The sequence below is a fragment of the Orcinus orca genome, chromosome 4 (assembly GCF_937001465.1).
Source record: "Orcinus orca chromosome 4, mOrcOrc1.1, whole genome shotgun sequence".
Taxonomy (NCBI): Eukaryota; Metazoa; Chordata; class Mammalia; order Artiodactyla; family Delphinidae; genus Orcinus; species Orcinus orca.
In genome coordinates this window covers 121,307,335-121,328,013 of record NC_064562.1, presented here as the reverse complement: position 1 = coordinate 121,328,013, position 20,679 = coordinate 121,307,335, and the positions used below count along the sequence as shown (strand labels likewise).

At 41.5% G+C, this 20,679-nt stretch overlaps 1 protein-coding gene across 4 annotated transcripts in view; it reads right to left on the bottom strand.

Annotated features, from left to right (window-relative positions):
- NPNT (nephronectin) overlaps positions 1–20,379 on the bottom strand; it is a 76,164-nt gene extending 55,785 nt beyond the window's left edge. The window contains exons 1-3 of one of the 4 annotated variants that reach the window (XM_004269608.3): positions 19,732–20,374; positions 17,411–17,511; positions 3,734–3,784 (exon numbers count right to left, since the gene is read on the bottom strand). In XM_004269608.3, coding sequence (XP_004269656.1) covers positions 3,734–3,784; positions 17,411–17,511; positions 19,732–19,802 — 223 coding nt within the window. In that variant the 5' untranslated portion in view covers positions 19,803–20,374. Of the gene's footprint in view, positions 1–3,733; positions 3,785–17,410; positions 17,512–19,731 lie in introns of all 4 variants that reach the window. The other 3 variants (XM_033427807.2, XM_004269607.3, XM_004269610.3) reach the window with 3 other exon arrangements.
- Positions 20,380–20,679: the final 300 nt, after the last annotated feature.

Sequence of the window (20,679 nt, the reverse complement as noted above, 5' to 3'; positions counted from 1 at the left end):
ACTAACAGCCTAGCAGAACAAATGGTATAAATCCACAAGTAAGCACAATGTAGGGCAGGATGAGATAGGCCCCGTGCCAGTGTTAATAACTAAATGTAGAGAAAGAAGAGACTTCCTGCCGCTAAAATCAGGAAGAAAGAAAGGGGGAGGTGGCATCTGAGCCAGGCCTGGAGGCAGCGCTGATTCTCAGTATGTTCAGCTAAGAAAGCATATAAATTTCAAACATAAGTACAGTCATTCATTCCTAACAATGATTTATTTTTAGTTGAAAATTTGCTTTTAGGAGTGATAGTGATGGGAAACAGAAAAATCCAACCAAAAGGGGAAAGATAGAATGTTTGTAGAGTATGATGTTTTTCAGCCTTTGATATAAACAAATATTGAATTACTCATTTCTTTCGGCTGGAGGCCAAAATGGTAAACTGGAAGGAAAGTTTTTCAAGAATTGAAAACTCTCAGAGAACATTTCAGCCAACAGGCAATATAGTATTTTACCTCTCCCACCTTCTTCTGATACTGTGTAACGTTGATCCTCTATGGAGGTAGTTGTGAGGATCATTAATCTTGACTGAAGGTGACGGAGGGGAAGGAAGGTTTGGGTAGGACAGGGGTGGAGAGATCATCAATTCACAGCCTGTGCCCTTCTCACATCGCGCCCCTGAGCTCCAGGCCCTGGAATCCAACCACGTATCACATCTCTCCACTTCAAAGTCTCATAAGCACTTCACACATATCACATCCAACACTGAAGTCTTCATCTGCACTTTCTCCCATGTTCTCTAGCTCACCAAATCACACACCAGAAACGCAGGCATCATCCTGGAGTCCATCTTCCTTACAACCATCCTCACCACCACCAGCCACCATTTTCCTGAATGTGAATGAATGGGAGCCAGTTACTGAACTAAGTGTTTTGCATTTTCTCATTTGATCCTCATAAAAACCCCGTAAGGTAGGGCTCTTATCTATATTTTACCAAAAAAGAAGCTATTGCTCAGGAAGGTTAAGTTTCTCAAAAACACAGGTCTGGTAGCAGCCAAGTGTCTATGAAGCCTGCACTCCCCAGCACTGTCCTAAAGCATGCTTCCCCATCCTTTCTTTTTCTATCTTTCAATCCCTATTCTTCCCTCTGGTCCCACCAATACCGCTTAAAACTCAATTTCTCACCAGGTTTACGGTAACAGCCTCTAGTCCCGAGCCTCAAAAGGCTGTCTCTTAATTGCCAATCAGCAAAACGTTCAGAAATTGGCCCCAGAACCCCAAATGCCTACAGATCCTGGGCATCTGCCTGAAGCAGTGAGCCCTACGATAAAAAGGAGTACATGCTTCTCCAAATGGGGCAACGCTAAGCAACTCCAGCCCACCAATTCCGTGCAGCAACGCAGAGCCACTGATTTATCAACGAAGCCTGATACCCACTTTCCCTCAGAAACACTGGCGACTATTTCGAAAAATCTTAACACTCTCTGCGAGCAAAATCAAATTCACCTGTATGCTAGATCTGACCCACTGGCACCAGCTTATAACTTATGAAACATAAATCTGATTACGTAATTCCCCTGCTTAAAATCTGTACAATGTCCCTCTGCAACTTTGGGATAAACCCTACTCTATGTAAGATGACATCAAAGGCCTTCCATGAGTCAGCCCATTCCTACCTCTCCCACAGCATCTCTCATCAGATATCCTTCAAACACATACCCCAATGCCAAATGAAGGTTCTTACATTTCCTGGAATGTGCCTCTCACTCTGGCTTCTGAGGTTTCAGTGCATTTTTCTGTCTGGCCAGGGTGCCCTTTACTTGACTTACTTATCCCTCGGGATTTAGCTAGGCCGCCAGTCCATCACTCTTGGGTGGGGATACTGCCCACTGAGACGTGCTCTCACAATATCCTATCTCAAAACACACCTCTCATCCAATATTGTCTTCATCTGTGGGCCTTCAACATTGACAGGGAATGACATAAATGCCTGTAGCTTCATCTTACTAATGTATCTGCGGTGGCTGGCACAGGATCAGACAGGTAATCGCCCTCAGTATGTAGCTATTGAATGAATGAATCAACTGAACACTACTGAGTCTGTGAAATCTTCCTTGATCCTCGCCAGCAGGAAGTAATTCTTCCTCTAAACAGCCTCAACTCTTTATCCTTAACTCTTGCCTACTTTAGAATCCTGGAAGGAATAAGAGACAACCATCTTACCAAATCAGCTCCTCCCAAGCAAGAGTCCATGTTTTACTAATCTCTGTATCTCTGCCAGCCCCTAACTTAGCTCCTTGCCGCTAGTAAACTCTCAAATGTGTGTCAAATAAATGACTAAGTAACTCTACATGTAATTCTACAATTCAATTCTCGATCCTTCCAGTTCCTTTTCCTTGGGTCTGGTAACCAAAGCCTACTTCACTCTGACATTTGCAAATGGATGTTATTAAAGAAGTGGAAAAGGAATGGTTCAAAAGCACAGAGGGTCATCCAATGACAGTTTTTATTTTAGACATGAATAATCTGAGAAATCTTCTACTACTTCCAATGGGTTTTTTCCAAATGATGGGCATGGTAAACAAAATGTATTTTAAAATATGCTATGCCATGGATGCCACCATGGACCCTAGTAAAAATAAAACACTGTTTCAAAGTTCATTTGTATTCTTTATATTGACCATACAATAATAATAGCAAACATTTATCAAGAACTGTTCTGCATGAGGCATTCTCCTTATGGCCAGCAACAATCTTGCCAAGTAGGTTTAAAGACTAGGAAATTGTGGCTCAGAAGATTTAAGTAAAATATCTAGTATGTCACAGTTGGTGAGTCACAGGAACAGGTCCTGAACCCACATCTGTTGGTGACAAAGCCCACATTATACTCTTTGTTATGACCTCCTTAACCTCTGCCATAGCTCTGCTAGTTAATACTATAGCTGATAGTAAATATAAGATACATATGCTTTGGTTTTTTAAGTGTCCCTGAACAGAGAAATTTCTTAACTTTTATTTCTAGAACTATCAATTTTGTTCCCAAGTGATTTTATTAAAATCTCCCCTTAAAAACATTTTCTCTGACATGTCATAGTATCTTCCATCTATCAGTTTAAAGTACATTGTCTTCTTGGTCCCAACTCCGTTAAATAGAATTTCACATATTTCACCAAAAATTTCCACAGAAGTATCACAAGGGTGATTTGTTAGGTAACACTGTTCACTTCCAAAAATATTTAAAACAAGAAACACTTTACGCACCAAAACAATAGCATGAATACTACGAGGTGCTATTATAACATCTTACATATCTTATACAATAAAAATATTTCTTACCTGATTCTTTCCATGGAGAATTAATGAATATGAGATACAATTCCCTCAGGTTAATGACAGGATGGTGTTAGTAATTTCATTTGGTGGAATTTTTATGTTTATTTTTTGCTTCTTTAAGTATTAAAAACATAAACTGTCCTTTAGGTTAGAATGGAGGTCAATTTATTAGATTCATAAAACAGGAGAAAGGAATTATAAACTGAAAGGGAAAAGTTTAATGTAATAACTGAAATAAAATTATGAACAGAAGAAACACATCTCTAAGGAATATAGTTCCCCACCACCACCAAAAGCTACTCAAAAACACAACTAGTGTTAAGTTTTATTAATAACTTTGTAAAGTTATTTAGAAGTACTGTATGTCTTTCAAGACATAGATTAGCCAAAATTATTTCAAAAAATATGTTCATCTAACCTTTGAGCTGGCACCTTATCCTGGCTATTCTCTGCCTTAAGACGTAGAAAGCTGCAAAACAAATGTCCAAAAAAAGAAATTCCAGATCTTTTCTCTGTAAGGAGGCTGGACTTGGGTATTTATCAACTTGTTACATTCCCGGAGACTTACACATATGCAACTTTCAGTGCTTTTCTGAAACAAACAAAAAAATCTAGGACATGTTCAAAATAGTAATATTTTAGTCACCATTTTGTCATTAAAAAACATCTTGTAACAAAAATATTAACCAATAATTGAAGTTGTGCTATTCTTTCATAGTTCAAATTCTAAATTAAAGTATTTCAGACCTTTTGTGACACGGTACCTTCCAATCCAATTTTTCATTTTCAGAATATTAATTTTTGGTTCCAAGAGACAGTATCCTTTTATTTAAATGAGTGTTGGACAAAATATCTGAAAAAAATTAAAACTTTTGATAAATTAGTAACCAAGTCTGGTAGTTTTTAAATTGATATATCTTTACTTACCTGTTTCTTACATACTGTGTGTTCCCTTTTCTCTCCAACTTTGCGGAGGAAATATTAAGGTTTTTTTTTTCTTTCCTTCCACAGCATTTTCTTCTTGCATGGCTGCTTTGGTTGTCAATAGCAACAAGAATTAGTGTGAAAGCTCAGCCATTTCACTTGAAGATACATAAATTACCCATTTTAATGAAAGTAAATGGAAGAAACTTGAAACACTACTAGTAATGGTCAGCATTCGACCAACCTAGAGATCCTAGAGGTAAGGGAAGAGATGATTGTATGACTTCTCTTTTGGATTAATGTCTTTCCTCTTTAAAGCATAAAATATGCTTTAAAGAGGAAAGACTTTTAACTTTCCATTTGTGTATTTATTTGTGTAATTTAAAATTAGGTGAATGGAGCCTTCTTTTAGGTAATATTAGAAGAAAATAATTCTAAGTCCAATTTGATTCAATTAAAGTAATAATCTAACTATCGATCCAGAATGATTGCTCTGTACTTTTAAAGGTACACATTACATTTGCCTGTTAGAGGTTTTTTTGTATGTTGGTTAGGTTTATAACTTTAAAAGAACTCACCATATCTTGATGTTGATACATTTCTTAAAAAAAAGTAATGAAATATATCAGGCACAATCTAAGCAAAAAGCTGAAAATAAATCAAAGTATAAATTGCAAATTAATTCTGGATCACATATTAAAGAAAACTGTTTATGACTAGGGTTATGTATGAGAAGGGAAAAATATAAAAGGATACCGTTTCTTTAATACTCTTTAAATGCCAATTTTGAAAAATCTAATTTATCAAGAAAAAATATTAAATGATTTTAAACAGAGGTAAAACAAGCTAATAAAGAATAGCAAACGTCATTGTTTTCTAAGTAGTTACGTTAGTACCAAGCATCCAACAGTTCTGTATAGTTTATTTTTGTTCATAATATCTTAAGTTGGGTCACATTTCTCTTACTTAACTTAAATCAGCCTTGACACACATAGATTTAGCAAGTTTTATGTTATCAGTATGTATAGCCATTAAGTAAGACTTCTTAGCATGAAATTTTAGCCAATGCCCCATATTCTAAAATTTGCATTTTAAAACTATACAAAACTGCATTTTAAATCAAAGCAATTTTAAACATGGAGAAGATTATTTCCAGAAAGTTTCTGGAATCTATTCTCTATTGACACGTAAGGAAATTTTCATAGGCAACCATCACCACGTTTTTTTGTGAAAGCTGCCAAAAATAAATGCCCTACATGTATTGTTTTGTGGTATAAACCCCACTAAAAAGCACTAAAATAGGATTCATTAGTAGCACATAATATAGAAAAATCTGTCCCATTTTTTCCTGATAACCTGCTTCCCGACAGCCACTGTAAAGAGCCACAGTGGTTAACACATGCAATCTCACCAGCAAAGCCACTTGGTGAGAATTCACAACTGTAGAACTCTCTCCTGCAACTTGTCCCAGACCACTGCTTCAGTTCACCTGAGGGCTCTCAGTGACACTACGCTCTACTGAGGGGTCTCAGTGATTATCAGGCATGGTTAAGGATCATAAGCACCCTAATGATTTTATAAAATTGTGACTAATATAAACCAAAGAAACTGAACTATTTGGGGATGACTTTTCTTGCCTGCTAAACACAGGTTACAGATTTGGAGTCCATCCTGGGCTTTGGACAGAGTTAGGAAAAATGAGGGATAAGAAAACCAAAGGAACTGAGCCTCCTTATTAGCCAAAGGCATCCCTATCTTCTGGCATATCATCAGACAGTCTCTTAAACATGATACAGGCACCTCTTTCCAGGTGATAAATGCCAGGTACATAGATGAAAGGGAATGGTCCTCCCTGACACTGTACTTCTACCTTCTAACCCTAATCTCTAGCTAGGAAAAAAGTAACTCTAAGATGTTCTCCATACCCCAACCCTAAATTTCACAAATTTCTCATTGTCAAAAAAGTTAATATTAGCTTGGCAAACTCTATTCATAGACAGCTCTCCAACTCTGCATGTTTGTAACACCAACATTCAGGACAACAGATCCCACGCCCACGAATAGCATTTTGAGTAAGAATTTGGATGACCCCAACTTTCAGTCTACTGCTTTATACGCATTAAAGCTATAGCATTCATCAGACCTCAACACAAGATTAGAGAACAGAAAATTTAACAAATCTACAAATCATTTCTTCATAATTTTATATTTTCTCCCCCAATTTACCTGTTTCAAAAAAACACAATTCTGCCTTAATTAGGAAATAAACTATACAGGGGAATATCCTAATTTTTGTCCATACATAGACACCAAGATGCAATGAATCTTTTAATTCATCAGTAAAAACTCAATTGAGTTTTGATTTAAAAACTCAATCCAAGGGACAAAAGAAATTGAAACCACCATTATCTATATGAAACACCACGAAATATTTACGTAATCAGATGAGCTTGGGACAATTTACCCAGTAGAAACTATTGCCACAGTAAGTTATATAATATAAAATCAACTCTAAACATCCATGTACATTTAAAAAAAAACACACACTTAAGCATGAGCTGCAATTTGTGTTTTTCTATTATTTGCTATTTGTTGGCATGAAAGCCCTTGGCAGACAGTTACCAAGTACCTACAAAATCAACATTAAAATAAAATAGGAGGTAACAAAGGCTTTAGAAAAATATTTTGGGTGGCAGGAAGCTTATGTTCGGAAAATCTATCCAAGGAGTTAGTCTCTGTGCTAAAAACACACACCTTTGACCATTTAGGGATCTTTCATAGAAACTGAGTTTGAAAACTCTGATCTATAAAAACAAGGCTAGAGATTTTTGAAAAACAACACTGTTTTTGGCAAAGTAAGCATAAATCCAGAAATGTCTAATAGTTTCTTCTTTTGTGTACATTAGCACAAATTTAAACTGTGATGACATAGTTCCTAAAAGTTCAGAATAAGTCAGTAATATTTACAAAAGACAACCTTAACCTTGTGATCTGATGATGTTATAATAGGAAAACAATGTCAGTTTTGGAGAATTTATAGCATTAATCTACAGGACCATTAAAGAGATACTAACTAAATGAAGTGTTCAGTTTTAAAATTTATTTGATTCTAGACTATCCTCATGCAAATCACCTACAGCAAATTCTTAGTCTCAGGTTGGCTTTCCCCAGCATCTAACACCTACCAAGGCTGTCTCCAGCCTTTGGTTAATATACGGCAGAAAATGAGGGCTTCTAATTAAGTATAATTTGGAGAAAAACTGTTTCTTCTACAAAATCAACTACTATATTGTAAAGCTACGAAACCAATTTGATTATTCATATCTCTTTTTCCTTCTATCAGACGTAAGAATAACAAGTTGACTTAACAGTGTTTCATCAGGCTAAGTTAAAACTAAAATTCTTGAGACTATCTATGAAAGAATATGTAATAACACATGGATATCTACACTATTTTACCATACATAATAATACATTATCACATCTAGGATGTAACGTACTCTTTTATGCTGGCTTTATTAGGAATTTTATTAGTATTTATATTATGACCATAATTATCTCAACTAGGCACTAGTAGTAATTACGTGATGAAATTGGAAAATGAAGCTTTAGTGCATTAAAATGCACTAAATATAATTTAAAATGCACAAATATAAATTTCTTTATATTTGATATTACTTAACTGAACTCTATACCTTATAACACACTGATGATTTTTAAGTAACTAGATATACATTTTGAAACCAATTTTCCCTGGTAGATTCCCAGGGATGCACTGTCAATCACATTAGGCCTATGCTACAGTATTTTTCTATGGTCAGCGATTGATATTACTTTGAAATTTTTTCAAGCGAAATTATCTTGGCTACATTCTGTTATATTTGAGAACTGATCATTTATTTATTCTCACAAAGAAATGTAAGATCTTGGCCCTGGCGATGTAAACTCCTTGGCTCCCCTCCAGGTTGATATAGGGTGACAATTCTTAGACAGGTTAGATCCCTGGTTGGTGCTGATCTCTGGGGAAAGGCATTCAAAGTCCCTTTCTCTGTTTCTCCCAAGGAGATGGGGCACTTACTGGATTGGGGCCCTCTCCAGACACATCATGTTGAGCCTTTCTCTTTCTTTTTTTTTTTCTTTTTTTGAGAGAGAGATTCTCCTAGGGCATATGTATCCCAGAGTTTCAGGTTCCATTGCCAATGGAGCTTCAGGAGTGCATGAGGATTAACTTTTCCTCATACTCCAGTGAAAACAAGTTAAGTTTGTGTCTGGACGGTGACATGAGACTCTGCTTTGAGTCTATTCAGGCCCCAGTGGCTTATTTAAAGCAGCCCTCCATGAGATCCAGATGAACTAGAATAAAAACTAAGGGTCTGAGCTTCCCTGGTGGCACAGTGGTTGAGAGTCCGCCTGCCGATGCAGAGGACACGGGTTCGTGCCCCGGTCCAGGAAGATCCCACACACCACGGAGTGGCTGGGCCCGTGAGCCATGGCCGCTGAGCCTGCGCACCTGGAGCCTGTGCCCCTCAACGGGAGAGGCCACAACAGTGAGAGGCCCGTGTACCGCAAAAAAAAAAAAACAAAAAAAAACTAAGGGTCATTTGGGCTCTTTTGCACACCTATAACAATCAGGAGCTTTGGGGAAATGAGCACTGGTCAAAGATTTTGTTGTTCCTGGGCTCACTGGCCCTTACTCCAAGTAACAGCATAAGTAGGATAAATGATGCCTGGAAGCCATGTTTGTGCCTCACCTCTTACCCCAAGTTATAATTTGCATGAAAATGAGTAAGTACATACAAAATGGTAATGACTTTTTATACTGATATTCAATGAATACAAAAATAATAACTCATACAAAATTGATACAAAAAATTCTCCCACTGATTTCTTTGCAGAGCCTCCTAATACTGGATCCTAGGAGACACCTATCTGTATTCCATTCCCAATGCCTCTGGGTACCAATTCCATCAACTGCTGACTGATTTTTAAAATACATGGGCTGAAAAAAAAAGAAAAGAAAAAATATATGGACTAGCTTTTAATTAATATTACAGCAAACTTGACACTGTCAGAGATCCTAACTTGACACTGTCTTTTGTCTAACCTGGAATTGTCCACCCAAAGCCCTGTACTATACAGTTCACCCATCACTGCTAGATATTCTGGGCTGAATCAAGCTGAGTCATCAGAAAGCTAAGTATGTATAATGTTTCTGAAGCTGCTTGTAAGATAGTTTTCTATGAACTGCAGTTCTAGAGTAAGGGTCTCGTCTTAGGTTGGAGGGCTTTACAAAACCACCACTTCATGATAAAAACGTTGCTGTAGCCCCTTCCACTCCATCATTCAACCCCACTCTCTGAAGACCACATGAAAGTCTTTTTTCAGTACTATATGTGGGAAAAGCCATAATTTCCCCAAATAACTGGCTTGATTTTTCCCTAACAAACACCATGAATTATATAAGCAATGAAACTTCCCTTTTTCCTTTGGCTAGCAGCAACTAAGAGCTAACTTATGAAACATTAATTTAAATCCTATGGCTTACATATCTGCACTTATTAACTCGCCTCCCGACATCTTATCTTTTATTCTATCCTTTTTTCTTCCTCTAGCCATTGTTAATTCTATCTTCCTATTTTACTGCATTCATTCCTGGAAGCCACTTCACATCCTTTCCCACACAAGGTAGGGCATAAAAACTAAGAAATAAGTCCATGCTATTCGTCTTTTAAGGTATCTTCTAAGGAATCAAAAATAGAAAATGACTGAATGGAAGGTTTCCACTCTGTATTATCCGTGATTCAATCACCTTTAAGTTCGCTTATATTTCATATAAGAAAATTTATAAAAATAAAATGAGAGCTCTTCAACAACTGTACTTACATAGAAATAGGATGACTATCTCTCCCATATCTGTTATGTATATAACAGTGATGATGAATGTGTAAAGATATTCACTACAGCATATTTTGTAAAAACAAAATATTGAAAACCACCTAAATGTACATAAATAGGGGATTTTTTTAATTAATTAATTTAAAATTAATTATGGTACATCCCTATTTAAAAGAGATATGATACACCCATATTTAAAAGAATGAGTCAGGGGCTTCCCTGGTGGCGCAGTGGTTGGGAGTCCGCCTGCTGATGCAGGTGACGCGGGTTCGTGCCCCGGTCCAGGAGGATCCCACATGCGGCGGAGCGGCTGGGCCCGTGAGCCATGGCCGCTGAGCCTGCGCGTCCGGAGCCTGTGCTCCACAACGGGAGAGGCCACAACAGTGAAAGGCCCGCATACCGCAAAAAAAAAAAAAGGCTGATGGGAAAAATTTTTAAACCTGCACAAAATCGGTGGGAAAGGGGCAAAAGTATCTGTTATGGTGGTGGGGGAGGGGAGGAGTGATGAGGATTAGACCATTATAACCCTTCTCTCGTTCCCTTTCATCTCCCCCGTGATGAAGACGCAGCCCCTGTGATGAATATCTTCCATTACTCACTGAAGGAAACTGCAGGGAATCACTCAGCATCTCTGGATTTGCTTTAAAAGCAAGCAATTGATTCAACTGACTGAAAATGCGGGGAGATGCAAGAGGGAAGAGATATGGGAACATAGGTATATGTATAACTGATTCACTTTGTTATAAAGCAGAAACTAACACACCATTGTAAAGCAATTATACTCCAATAAAGATTAAAAAAAAAGAAAATGCATATAACATGAATTCTACGGATGAAAACCACCATTACCATTGCTATAGAAGGGGGTGGGGGAAGCACACCTACATTTTCCAAAGCTTATCAAAAAGTTTCCCAGTAGCAAAGTGCTGTTTCTGGGCTGGAAGCGGCTCCTCAGGACCAGGTGTACGCACACGTTCGCTTTCAGGTAGCATCTCCTTGTGGCAGGTATGTGAGGGCAGATGCAGCAGCTGAAGCCCACTGAAGGGCTTCCCTTGATTTGACCTGACCTCCCAGGCTGAGAAGTGCTAAAATTTTCTAGTCTGTAAAGGTTAAGACCTTCCCAGATTAATTTATGAGGGGATCTAAGGAAATTAGTAGCTCTCAACAGTATGATATAAAGATCAGTACTAATGCGGGGAAAGAATGAAGCAACAAGGTAATTTCTGTGAACCTTAACTTTCAAGACGACACATACTCCAAAACTACCTATGGAAAATGGTCAAACTTCTTCAACACTGATTCTAGTTTGGAATCTGCATTCCAAGACCACTTGAAGTCACCCAAAGTACATGCTGTTCTTAACCTTTTCATGGAAAGTGGTGGTTGGATAATCTTAATCAAAAAATGGACTTGCTAAGGATTTGGAGATTCAGGTTTAGGGCTGAAAGTAGTTATAAGATTGTCCACTGCTTTGCATTTATTCCTACCTCAGAAAATAAAACATGAGATTTTGCATTCTCACCCCAAAATTAGAGGAGGAAGCTGATAAACATTAAGACAGTGAAGCGTGCTCAGCTCCATTAAGCTGGCCTGGGACCTGCTGGCCATCTTCAACACGGCTCTGAGCAGCACAACCTGCCTTGAGATTCCCAGTCACTCCTGGAGCGTGTACAGTTGTATGGATATAAAAACCTGCTTCATCTATAAAATGTTGATTCATGGCCAGTGGAGGTTGCCATGGTTGTTCACTACTAATGGAAAGGCACTCACTAAGAACAGTAGGGGAACACTATGTGTGGCCTTCAAAGTCACTTCCAGGGACTTCCTTGGTGGCACAGTGGTTAAGAATCCGCCTGCCAATGCAGGGGACACAGGTTTGAGCCCTGGTCTGGGAAGATCCCACATACCACGGAGCAACTAAGCCCGTGTGCCCCAACTACTGAGCCTGTGCTCTAGAGCCCGCAAGCCACAACTACTGAGCCCAAGTGCCACAACTACTGAAGCCTGTGTGCCTAGAGCCCGTACTCTGCAACAAAGAGAAACCCTCACAATGAGAAGCCCGCACACTGCAATGAAGAGTATCCCTCACCCCCTGCAACTAGAGAAAGCCTGTGCACAGCAACGAAGAACCAATGCAGCCAAAAATAAATAAAATAAATTAAAAAAAATTTTTTTAAAAAGTCACTTCCAATATTTCTTGTTTACTCTTAACTATTTTAAAGAAAGTACTCAAAATCCAAATAATCAAAGAAGGGTGTAATCTATATACTTTTGTGACTAGGGACAGGAAATCAATGACCGACATAGGGAGCAAAAATTAAAAAATCATGTTCCTTTTAAGAGGCTGATTTCTGAACCCAGATATGAATAAGGAATGAAATATGAAGTGAACACTTAAATGTTTCACTTACCAAATCAAAATTCTCTGCTTAAACTAATAACCATTTCATTTGAAATACAGAAATAAATAATTCAATGCTTTGTTCATCATTCTTTCTAGTGGTCCACGATCGTTAGCCATAACATACATTATCCAAGTGAAATTCTTTGACAACTCCAAAACAGTTTCAGAATGAATTACTGTTTCTCAGTCCTTAAGTTGCACTAACCTGTAAGTTTATCTAGCGCTAATAAAAATCCAGAATCTTCACTTTACATGGCAATTGTACAGTTGTAGCCTTTACTAACTTCAGAGAGGAGGGAGGAGAAAATGAGGTTTAGAACTAATAAAGCAAAGCAAACTCTAGGAGTAGGTTTCACTTCTCAACAAAATCTCCAAAGAAACATAACAAAACACCTGCATTTTGCCTGGTCTTAAGGAAAAATGATACAAAACCATCCTAATTTATATAAATTCTTTCAAAAACCACAAATTGCTCAATGACAGCCTAAGAACTCAGGAACTGAACAGCTTTGTTGAAACCTAGAACTAGTTGTATTTTGAGTTTTTCTTCATACCTTTACAAAGTGCTTTCAACAGAAACACTATTGTTATAGCCACATATAGAGCCAACTGTCCAAGTAAAGTAAACAGAAAGACAACCATACAGAAATGCAATATCTAGATCCTATATACCCTTTTCAATATTAAGGAAGTTCTCAGATGGGGTTTAGAGCTGCAGGGCACCTTAGAAATCCACTTGTAAAATAAGAAAACTGCAGCTGAGAAATGTTAAATGGCTAATCAGGTACAAAAGTCAGGGCTCCACTCAGCTGTCCCTAATTGTTTAGTGCTTTTAGTTAAGAACTGTTTCCACGGAATACATGGCTTTTAAAAATCAGATATACAAACCCTGAGAAAACTTTATTACAGAGATCTCCACTTGAGTAGAGAAATTGTTAAAATAATTAAAATGAAATGTGCCATTAACAAGATGGAAAAGTTAAGGAAGTTAAATAGAATAACTACAGAGCAAGAAACAAGTATTTTGTGATAATCTAAGTGATTAAGGCGCTGTGTGCTGTAAATATGGAAGCATCGGTGTGTTATAAACATATTAAGAAATTTCCCGTTTACAATCAAGAGCCATATCAATAGTCAATAAAGGTAAAGCCCAAGACAATTAACTGGAAAACCCAATTCTGAATTCTCAACATGTAGAGATCTGTTTATAAGTCAAGAACACAGAACAAAGAATCAAAGGATAGAAAGAAGGTACGGGTATGATCTCTAAAAGAACAATGAAAACATAACCTGCCTATGTCTGGAATAGGTCATGCTTTCCTCAGTGGGGCGGGAATATTGGGTGGCACAGGCGGGAGGCAGAAGGACAGCTCCTGTGCCTGTTTGGGTAGCAGCTCTGGTCCTTCCTTCCTCAGTCCCAGAGGGAAGGGCGGGAAGTCTGGTTGAACACGGCTTTGCGGGTGGACTTGGTGAGGCAGGAGAGAGGCTGGGCAACGCAAGCCCCCTGCCATGTCCATTGTTCTCTCCCAACAAGTCTATGGAAAGGGGGGCAGCAAGTGAAAATGAAACGCAGCATGTTTTGTGTAAATACATATACTCGACTCACACAGTATTGAGTCAATATGTCTCACATATGCTCAACCAAACGGAGGTAAACACTCACCCAAGGGTCAGTGCTCTAGGGTGTGAGACCTGACAAACAGTACGATGAGGGTATGGTCTCCCCCAACTTACACATCTTCTAAGGGATAAATTGGGAGCTTCTACATGCAGGTGGGAACAGTTTCCTTTTGCTTTGCTGTGCTGATTTGAAGGAAAATTCCAAAGTGAATCATTCAGAAAAACGAGAACCAGGGCACTTTTGCTAAGGAAGGGAGAATGCTCCTCATGGGAAAGAGAACTCTGAGATTATCTAAGGGTCAGGAAGGCAAAAACATTTTTCACATTAGATTTCCCAGAAGCTGTTTGGAGTTTTTATAGGTAATCCATTACCAGATGTAACTGTTAAAGAATAGCAAGGTACTTTCCTTGAATAAATATAGTGACAAAGGTTTTAATTTCACAAAAGGTTTCTTTAAAAATTAATCAGGACTTTTCCATTTGTCCCCGACAAGCCTCGTTTTGCCGCCATTCTTTCTTCCCACTCTGAGGTGACCACATTCCTCTACCTGTTTACAGCAAAACAAAGACAGGGGGATCTCTGAACTGGCAAGAGACTTTGGGACCATCTGAGGTTCTGCAAAAATAAAACACAGACAAGGCAGCATCCATCTGTGAACTCATTTTTACAACTCTGCCATCTGTAATATTAATGGTAAAGATCCCTCTGGCCCTTTTTAGTTTAAAGGCATTTTGTTTTATTGCAACACAGAACCTTGGAACCATTTTTTTATTTCAGCAGTATAAATGCAAAAATGCATATATCATGCCTAAAGAACAAAGAATCTGATAGCATGGGTATGTCCCATCCCAGAACACTGTCAGTAGCAGTAGTCCTTTATATTTCTTTAATTTCACCAAACACACATAACAGTGTTTATTCTGTGCCAGTAGTTTCACGTGCTTTACAAATCATAACTTACTTAAGCCGTGTTGTGGTCCTAGGAGGTATTGTACTATTTTAGATCCATTTTAGTGACGAGGAAAATGAAGCACAGAGGGACTGAATAACCTGATCAAGGTCAGACAGCTAGTAAGAGGTGGAACTAATTTAAACCCAGGCAATCTAGCTCCAGAGTCTACGTTCCCTCCATTATGCTGCCTCTCAAACTTCCACCAAATCTAAGGTAAACTGTGATTTGTGCAGGATCACCTTACGCATTTATTACCATTTCAGTAATTACCTCATGCCATGTTGTAGCTTCCTCGGATTCAGTAACAGGAAGGAAAAGATAAGTACTATCCAATACTATATTTGACCACTGTGCAGTCTTTTAGAATCAAAATGAAGGGATAGAAAATGATAGAATAGTGTCCCATATCTGCTGGGAAAGCTACTGTGCAGAAAGTGGAACGCTAGGAAATCACTTGGATGTTTAAGTTTTGTAAAGCCACTGGACCTTTCAAAGGTCTTTAAACTCATTCAAATTCAGAACTGCCAAGCCAGTATATATTAGAGAAAATTTAATTCCGAGGTAAAGAGACATAAAACAGCTCCTAGAGGTTCTTTCTGGGGAATTCCGCAGGTGATGAACCTCTAACAGATCGAGTTTTCTCTGCGGAATTCTTTTAGCACATCTGGCAGAGTGCAAATATACTCCTCCGCGTGCTTCTGCCGACTGCCCTGACACGCTGCCTTCATGGAAGGTGTACTCCACTGAGCTCAGGGCACTCTGCCAGGCAGCCTTGTCCTGGGTGGGGCTGGCGGCCTGTGCACACCCAAAGCACTGCAACATTTGCTTTGGGAGTGTCCTGAAAATTAAGGCAGTGAAGGAGGAGGAAACTGTCTCCCTTCCTGCAAAGAAACTACTTATTTTTTATTCAGGAGAGATGTGTGTATTGGGTCAAGAGAAGAATCCTCTCTTCACCCTTTGCTTATCAACACCGGATTGCTCTTCAAATTCCACACCTGTGGCCTCCAGCTGTGCAAATACCTCTGGCCCTGTGGCATAAGACTTTATTTCACCAGGTACCATTCTTCTTTTTTGACCATCTTCCCTTAAAAACAATGGGAATAGACCAACCAGTGGGAGCACAGAAACTTAACCTAGTTCTTTTGTTTACTGAAAACTGAAGTTACAACCATCTGCCTTTATAAAAAGCAGCAATGACCCAACTGGGCAAAAAGTCTGGCCCAGTGGCTTGCAGGGAGCAGGCAGACAAACTTTAGTCCCCTTTACCTTTCCATCCCTAACCAGAGAGGTCAACCTGGGGCTGTCACTCTCCCTCCTTCACAAAGTTAAGGACAGACATCACGCACAGTTCTCAAAGACTGAAATAGCTGAGGGAGTGCCTAGCTTTCCAAACTGGAATCTACCTGATTCCTCATCCTGCCAGCACTTCTCTAAGGCAGGCTCCTCCCTTTCCAGCTCCAGACTTAACTATCCTTCCCTATTTCTCTAAGCCCCTTTCTCAGCAGCAGTAAACACTGGGATATATGACACCCAACTCAGTTCCCACTATCTAACCAGACATGCCAACCTCGTGCTCCAAAGATATGCCGGAAATTTACTTGGTAGTTTGTGGATTCTTTTGTTAGGGAGAGTGGGATAAAATGTTAAGATCCAGATAAAATGCTGGGAATGAATTTCTCAAACTTCTGGGATGTGGCTCTGACTTCTACCATTAAAATACCCATTTGTGATCATGTAAAATTAAAAATCAGTGTTCTGATTAGGTACTTATTACGTGATTACTCATGGAACTTAAAGATGATGGGGTTTTTTCCAGAGGTATTATTGGATTATACTGGGTGGTCCATTTAGAAGCCAGTCAATACCATCTCACTTCAAAAAAAAAGGTTTACAAATAGGCCAGTTTATACAACAGCCATGGTAAGGAATTTATAAGTGCTACAAGGTTCAGAGTTTATTTAGTGTAAATACAGTCTAGACTCACTATCTTACTCCCACCTCAGAGCCCAGAGCAAAGGGAAGAGTAAGCCTGATGGGAAAACAAGAGCTGGAGGTATGGGGGACAAAAGCTAAAACGAGCGTCCTAGGTGGCTCTCTGTGAATAACAAAACTGGCACCTTCCTACAGGTGGCTCAGGTTGGAAAGTGGCAGAATAAGAGGTCAGGGACTGCAGATTCCATCAGAACCACACCACCAAGCCTTGCTCAGAAATGAGCCCTCCGACGTGCAGAGCGAAGCCATGACGGATGGTGGACAGCCCGCCCTCAAAGGAAGCTGAAGTCCCAGGGGTGATACTCACGCTGACACTGTCCCCAGGACCGGCGGGCCCAGGCCCAGCAGCAGTCAATCCTCCCACCATAACGACACAGGCCAATTGATGACACTATTTGCCTGGGCCACCTACCAAACAAAAAGATTCGAATTAAATAAAGACACTTTTGAAATTAAAAATAATTTCCTCTTTGTTATTACTTTGGAAAAAAATTTTAATCACACCCAACAACTTTCTATGAACTCCTTCATGCCTGAAGAAATAAAACAATAACACACCTTCAGGGAAATAGTTCTGCCATGATCTAATTTCAAACATCAGACAAATGCAGATACAACCGCCCAAGAGTAGGGGGGTGGGAAAGGGAGGGGAAGAGCCTTTCTTACAAGGAAAGAGCACCAGCTAAAACCAAGAATTCTCAAGGCTGCCACTCATAGGATGGTTTCTGAAGCTTGAAATAAAACAGATTCCTCAAAGGCCCACACCTGTTCCTGAGAGGAAAGTCAGTTTTGACTGATACACTGTAAACTGAAAAGTATTAAGTAAGACATGTCAAAGCAGAAAGAAAATTTTTTTCTGCCTTATATAACAGGTACATGTGGGAAGGAGAAGGAAGGGAGGTTTCTCAAAATCAAATGAAACAGAACTCTTTTCCAGGTATGACTCTTCTTCAGAAAAAGTTCCCAGAAAATAATGTACTTGAGAAAGAAGACTAAATAAAACCAAGGAGAGTTTAAAGTGTAGCTAACATCTCAAGTGTCCTTGTGGTTTGAAACTTTCCTGCATCAACTATTCGTGTTACCGTCCTCTCTAATGTAAATAAGGACTAAAGCAAGCACTCGATTTCAGGATAAGATTTACTACCAGATTCCACTTTGACACCTTATTTGGTAAATCGGTTCGTTGTTTAGATTCACACCTACCTCAATGACATTTTCCCCCTAGAGGGTCAATATTTTAATTGTCTGTTTTAGACATCTTTTTAAGGCTGTATGGAAATCTTATACATAATCATGTGATGTATTTCTTGTTGCAAATATGTGTGCAAGGAAACGCACAACAGACACGAATGTGGGCAAATAATTACTTTAATAAAATAAAACAGCCTCTGGCCGCTACCCACGTTTTTTTTAGCTCCCTAATCTTTTCAATTCCCCTTCCTTTCATCTCCCCCTTATGCCCCCAAGCCCAAAGGACAAATAACCACAAACTTTCCATTTCCTCCAACCAGGTGGTAAACCAGCGGCTGCACTTCTTCTCTTCAGCGCTCCACTGGCTTCCCTCCGTTCCTTCCAGGTAGAAGAAAACCAATCAATTGTGGAATTGATTCGTTCCAAGATTGCAGGAAAAACAGGTGCGGCAGTCTTTCCGGCTGCGCGGGGGCGGGAGTGTGGGTGCCGGTCGTTGCCTGAGGGCGACTGCAGGGCGGTGTGACCCAAGTTAAAAACTCTCCTGGCTGCTCCTGCCTCGTTTCGGGGCGACTCTGGTCTGCAATTGCGCCGAGGTGGGGTAACCGAGCACGCCCTCCCTACACACACACAGACACACACAGAGAGAGACACACACAGAGACACACACAGAGACACACACACACACACACACACAGTCGCGGGAACCGATCCGGCGATGGGGAAGAGGGCTCCGCGCGCAGAGGCGGGAGGAGAGGCTGAGTGACAGCGGAGCGGAGCACAGCCTTGGGTTGTTGGAACCTGTCAGAGCACGCAGGAGTCAGGTTCGCCCTAAGTCTCGGGAGCTGTGTGTGCGTACAGACACACAGACACCACACAGACACACGCACGCACGCAAAGTTCCCCACCCCCGCCAAGGAAACCAAGTGGGGAGGCAAACAGGTCCCTCCCTGGAAGCCCAGTCGCTTCCTCTCCCCACCCTTTGTGTGAGCTGCCCTGACAGCTCCCAGCCGGGATTTGGCCCCGACCACCTAGAAGTTTCCCCACTGCAGAGCTGTCTAAACCAAGAGCGAGAGTTTCCCAGCCAAGAGATGTCCCGCGCGTCACCTCCTCTGGGGCGGCTAACCCGCGCCCTCAGAACGCAGACGCCCGGCTCGAGCCTCCCCTCTCTCCCAGCCCTCTTTGCCGAGCCGTGGGTGGGCGGCTCGCGCCGCCGCGCAGCCTCTCCCGGCGAGCCGCGGCCGGGTTCCCGGACTCGCAGGGGGCGCGCCCTCCAGGCCTCGGGCAGCCACTGGTAGAGAGGGCGGCTCGACGGCTCTCCTCCCGCCGAGGCTGTGCGGTGGCCCAACTTCTGGAGCGAAAGCAGAGAGGGGGAACCCCAGGGCGGTGTGAAATTAGCGCTGCAACGAGCAGGAGAGGGCGCCCCGGGGTCCGACTCACCTCCCGTCGAACTCCGCGGCCGCCTGCAGATAGAGCGAGGACCCGAGCACCAGCGCCAGGAGGAAATCCATGTTGGGCGACGAGTCCCGCGCGGCGGCTCAGCTGCGCGCGGCGAGCAGGTTGGGGGTGCTGGGCTCGCAGGAGGCGCGCTCTGCTCCCCTGAGGAGCTGCGGCAGCCGGGAACCCCTGCGGCCGCCGCGGCTACTGCTGCTACTCTCGGAGGAGGGCGGCGCGGCGCGCAGCGGGAGCAGGTCTGCGCGCGGCGTCCCGAGCCCCCTCCGGCTCCCTCCCCGAGAGGGGAGGTGCTGCAGGGGAAGCTGCGCCGCCTGCGGGGAGGGGCGGGGGGCGCGCGTGCGCCCGACTAGCCGCTCTCGGGGCCCCGGGTGAGGGGTGAGGGCGCTCGGCCCGGCTGCGGGAAGCTCGGGGGGCGGGGGCGCCGCGGGAAGGCAGCGTCTCTTGGGGACCAGCCAAGCGGGGTGAGCGCCAGGCTGGGAGGAAAGTTGCAAGCCTGGCCTGGGCTGGAGAGAGCAGGGTGCTCGGCAGGAAAGGCAGAGCCGGGGAGGAAAGGGGCCCGGGGCGGAGGTGCGCGCTCCGCGGGTTCCTTCAGAGCAGGTGGTGACCGAAGGGGCGAGCCGCAGCTTTCACCGGCGGGCGAAGTCCAAGATGAGAGAGGTTTGTGGGACTGGAGCTGAGCAGTGTCTGCATGTAGTGAAACCGCAGCACGACTTGGACAAATTAGCAAAGGCAAACTCCGGGAGTTTGCTTCTCCCGCAGAGTTGGCAGAGGCAGATTTTAAAAAATTTTGTAACCAAGCGAAAGAAATGCTTGGCTTCTTTTTCGAGTTTTGAAGAAGAGACGTGCAGACTGTTTCCATCTCTGCCTGCTCAACACTGAGCACATTAGAAGGAGAGCAACGGCTGCCCTTTTAGGGGCACGTGTCCCCCGGAG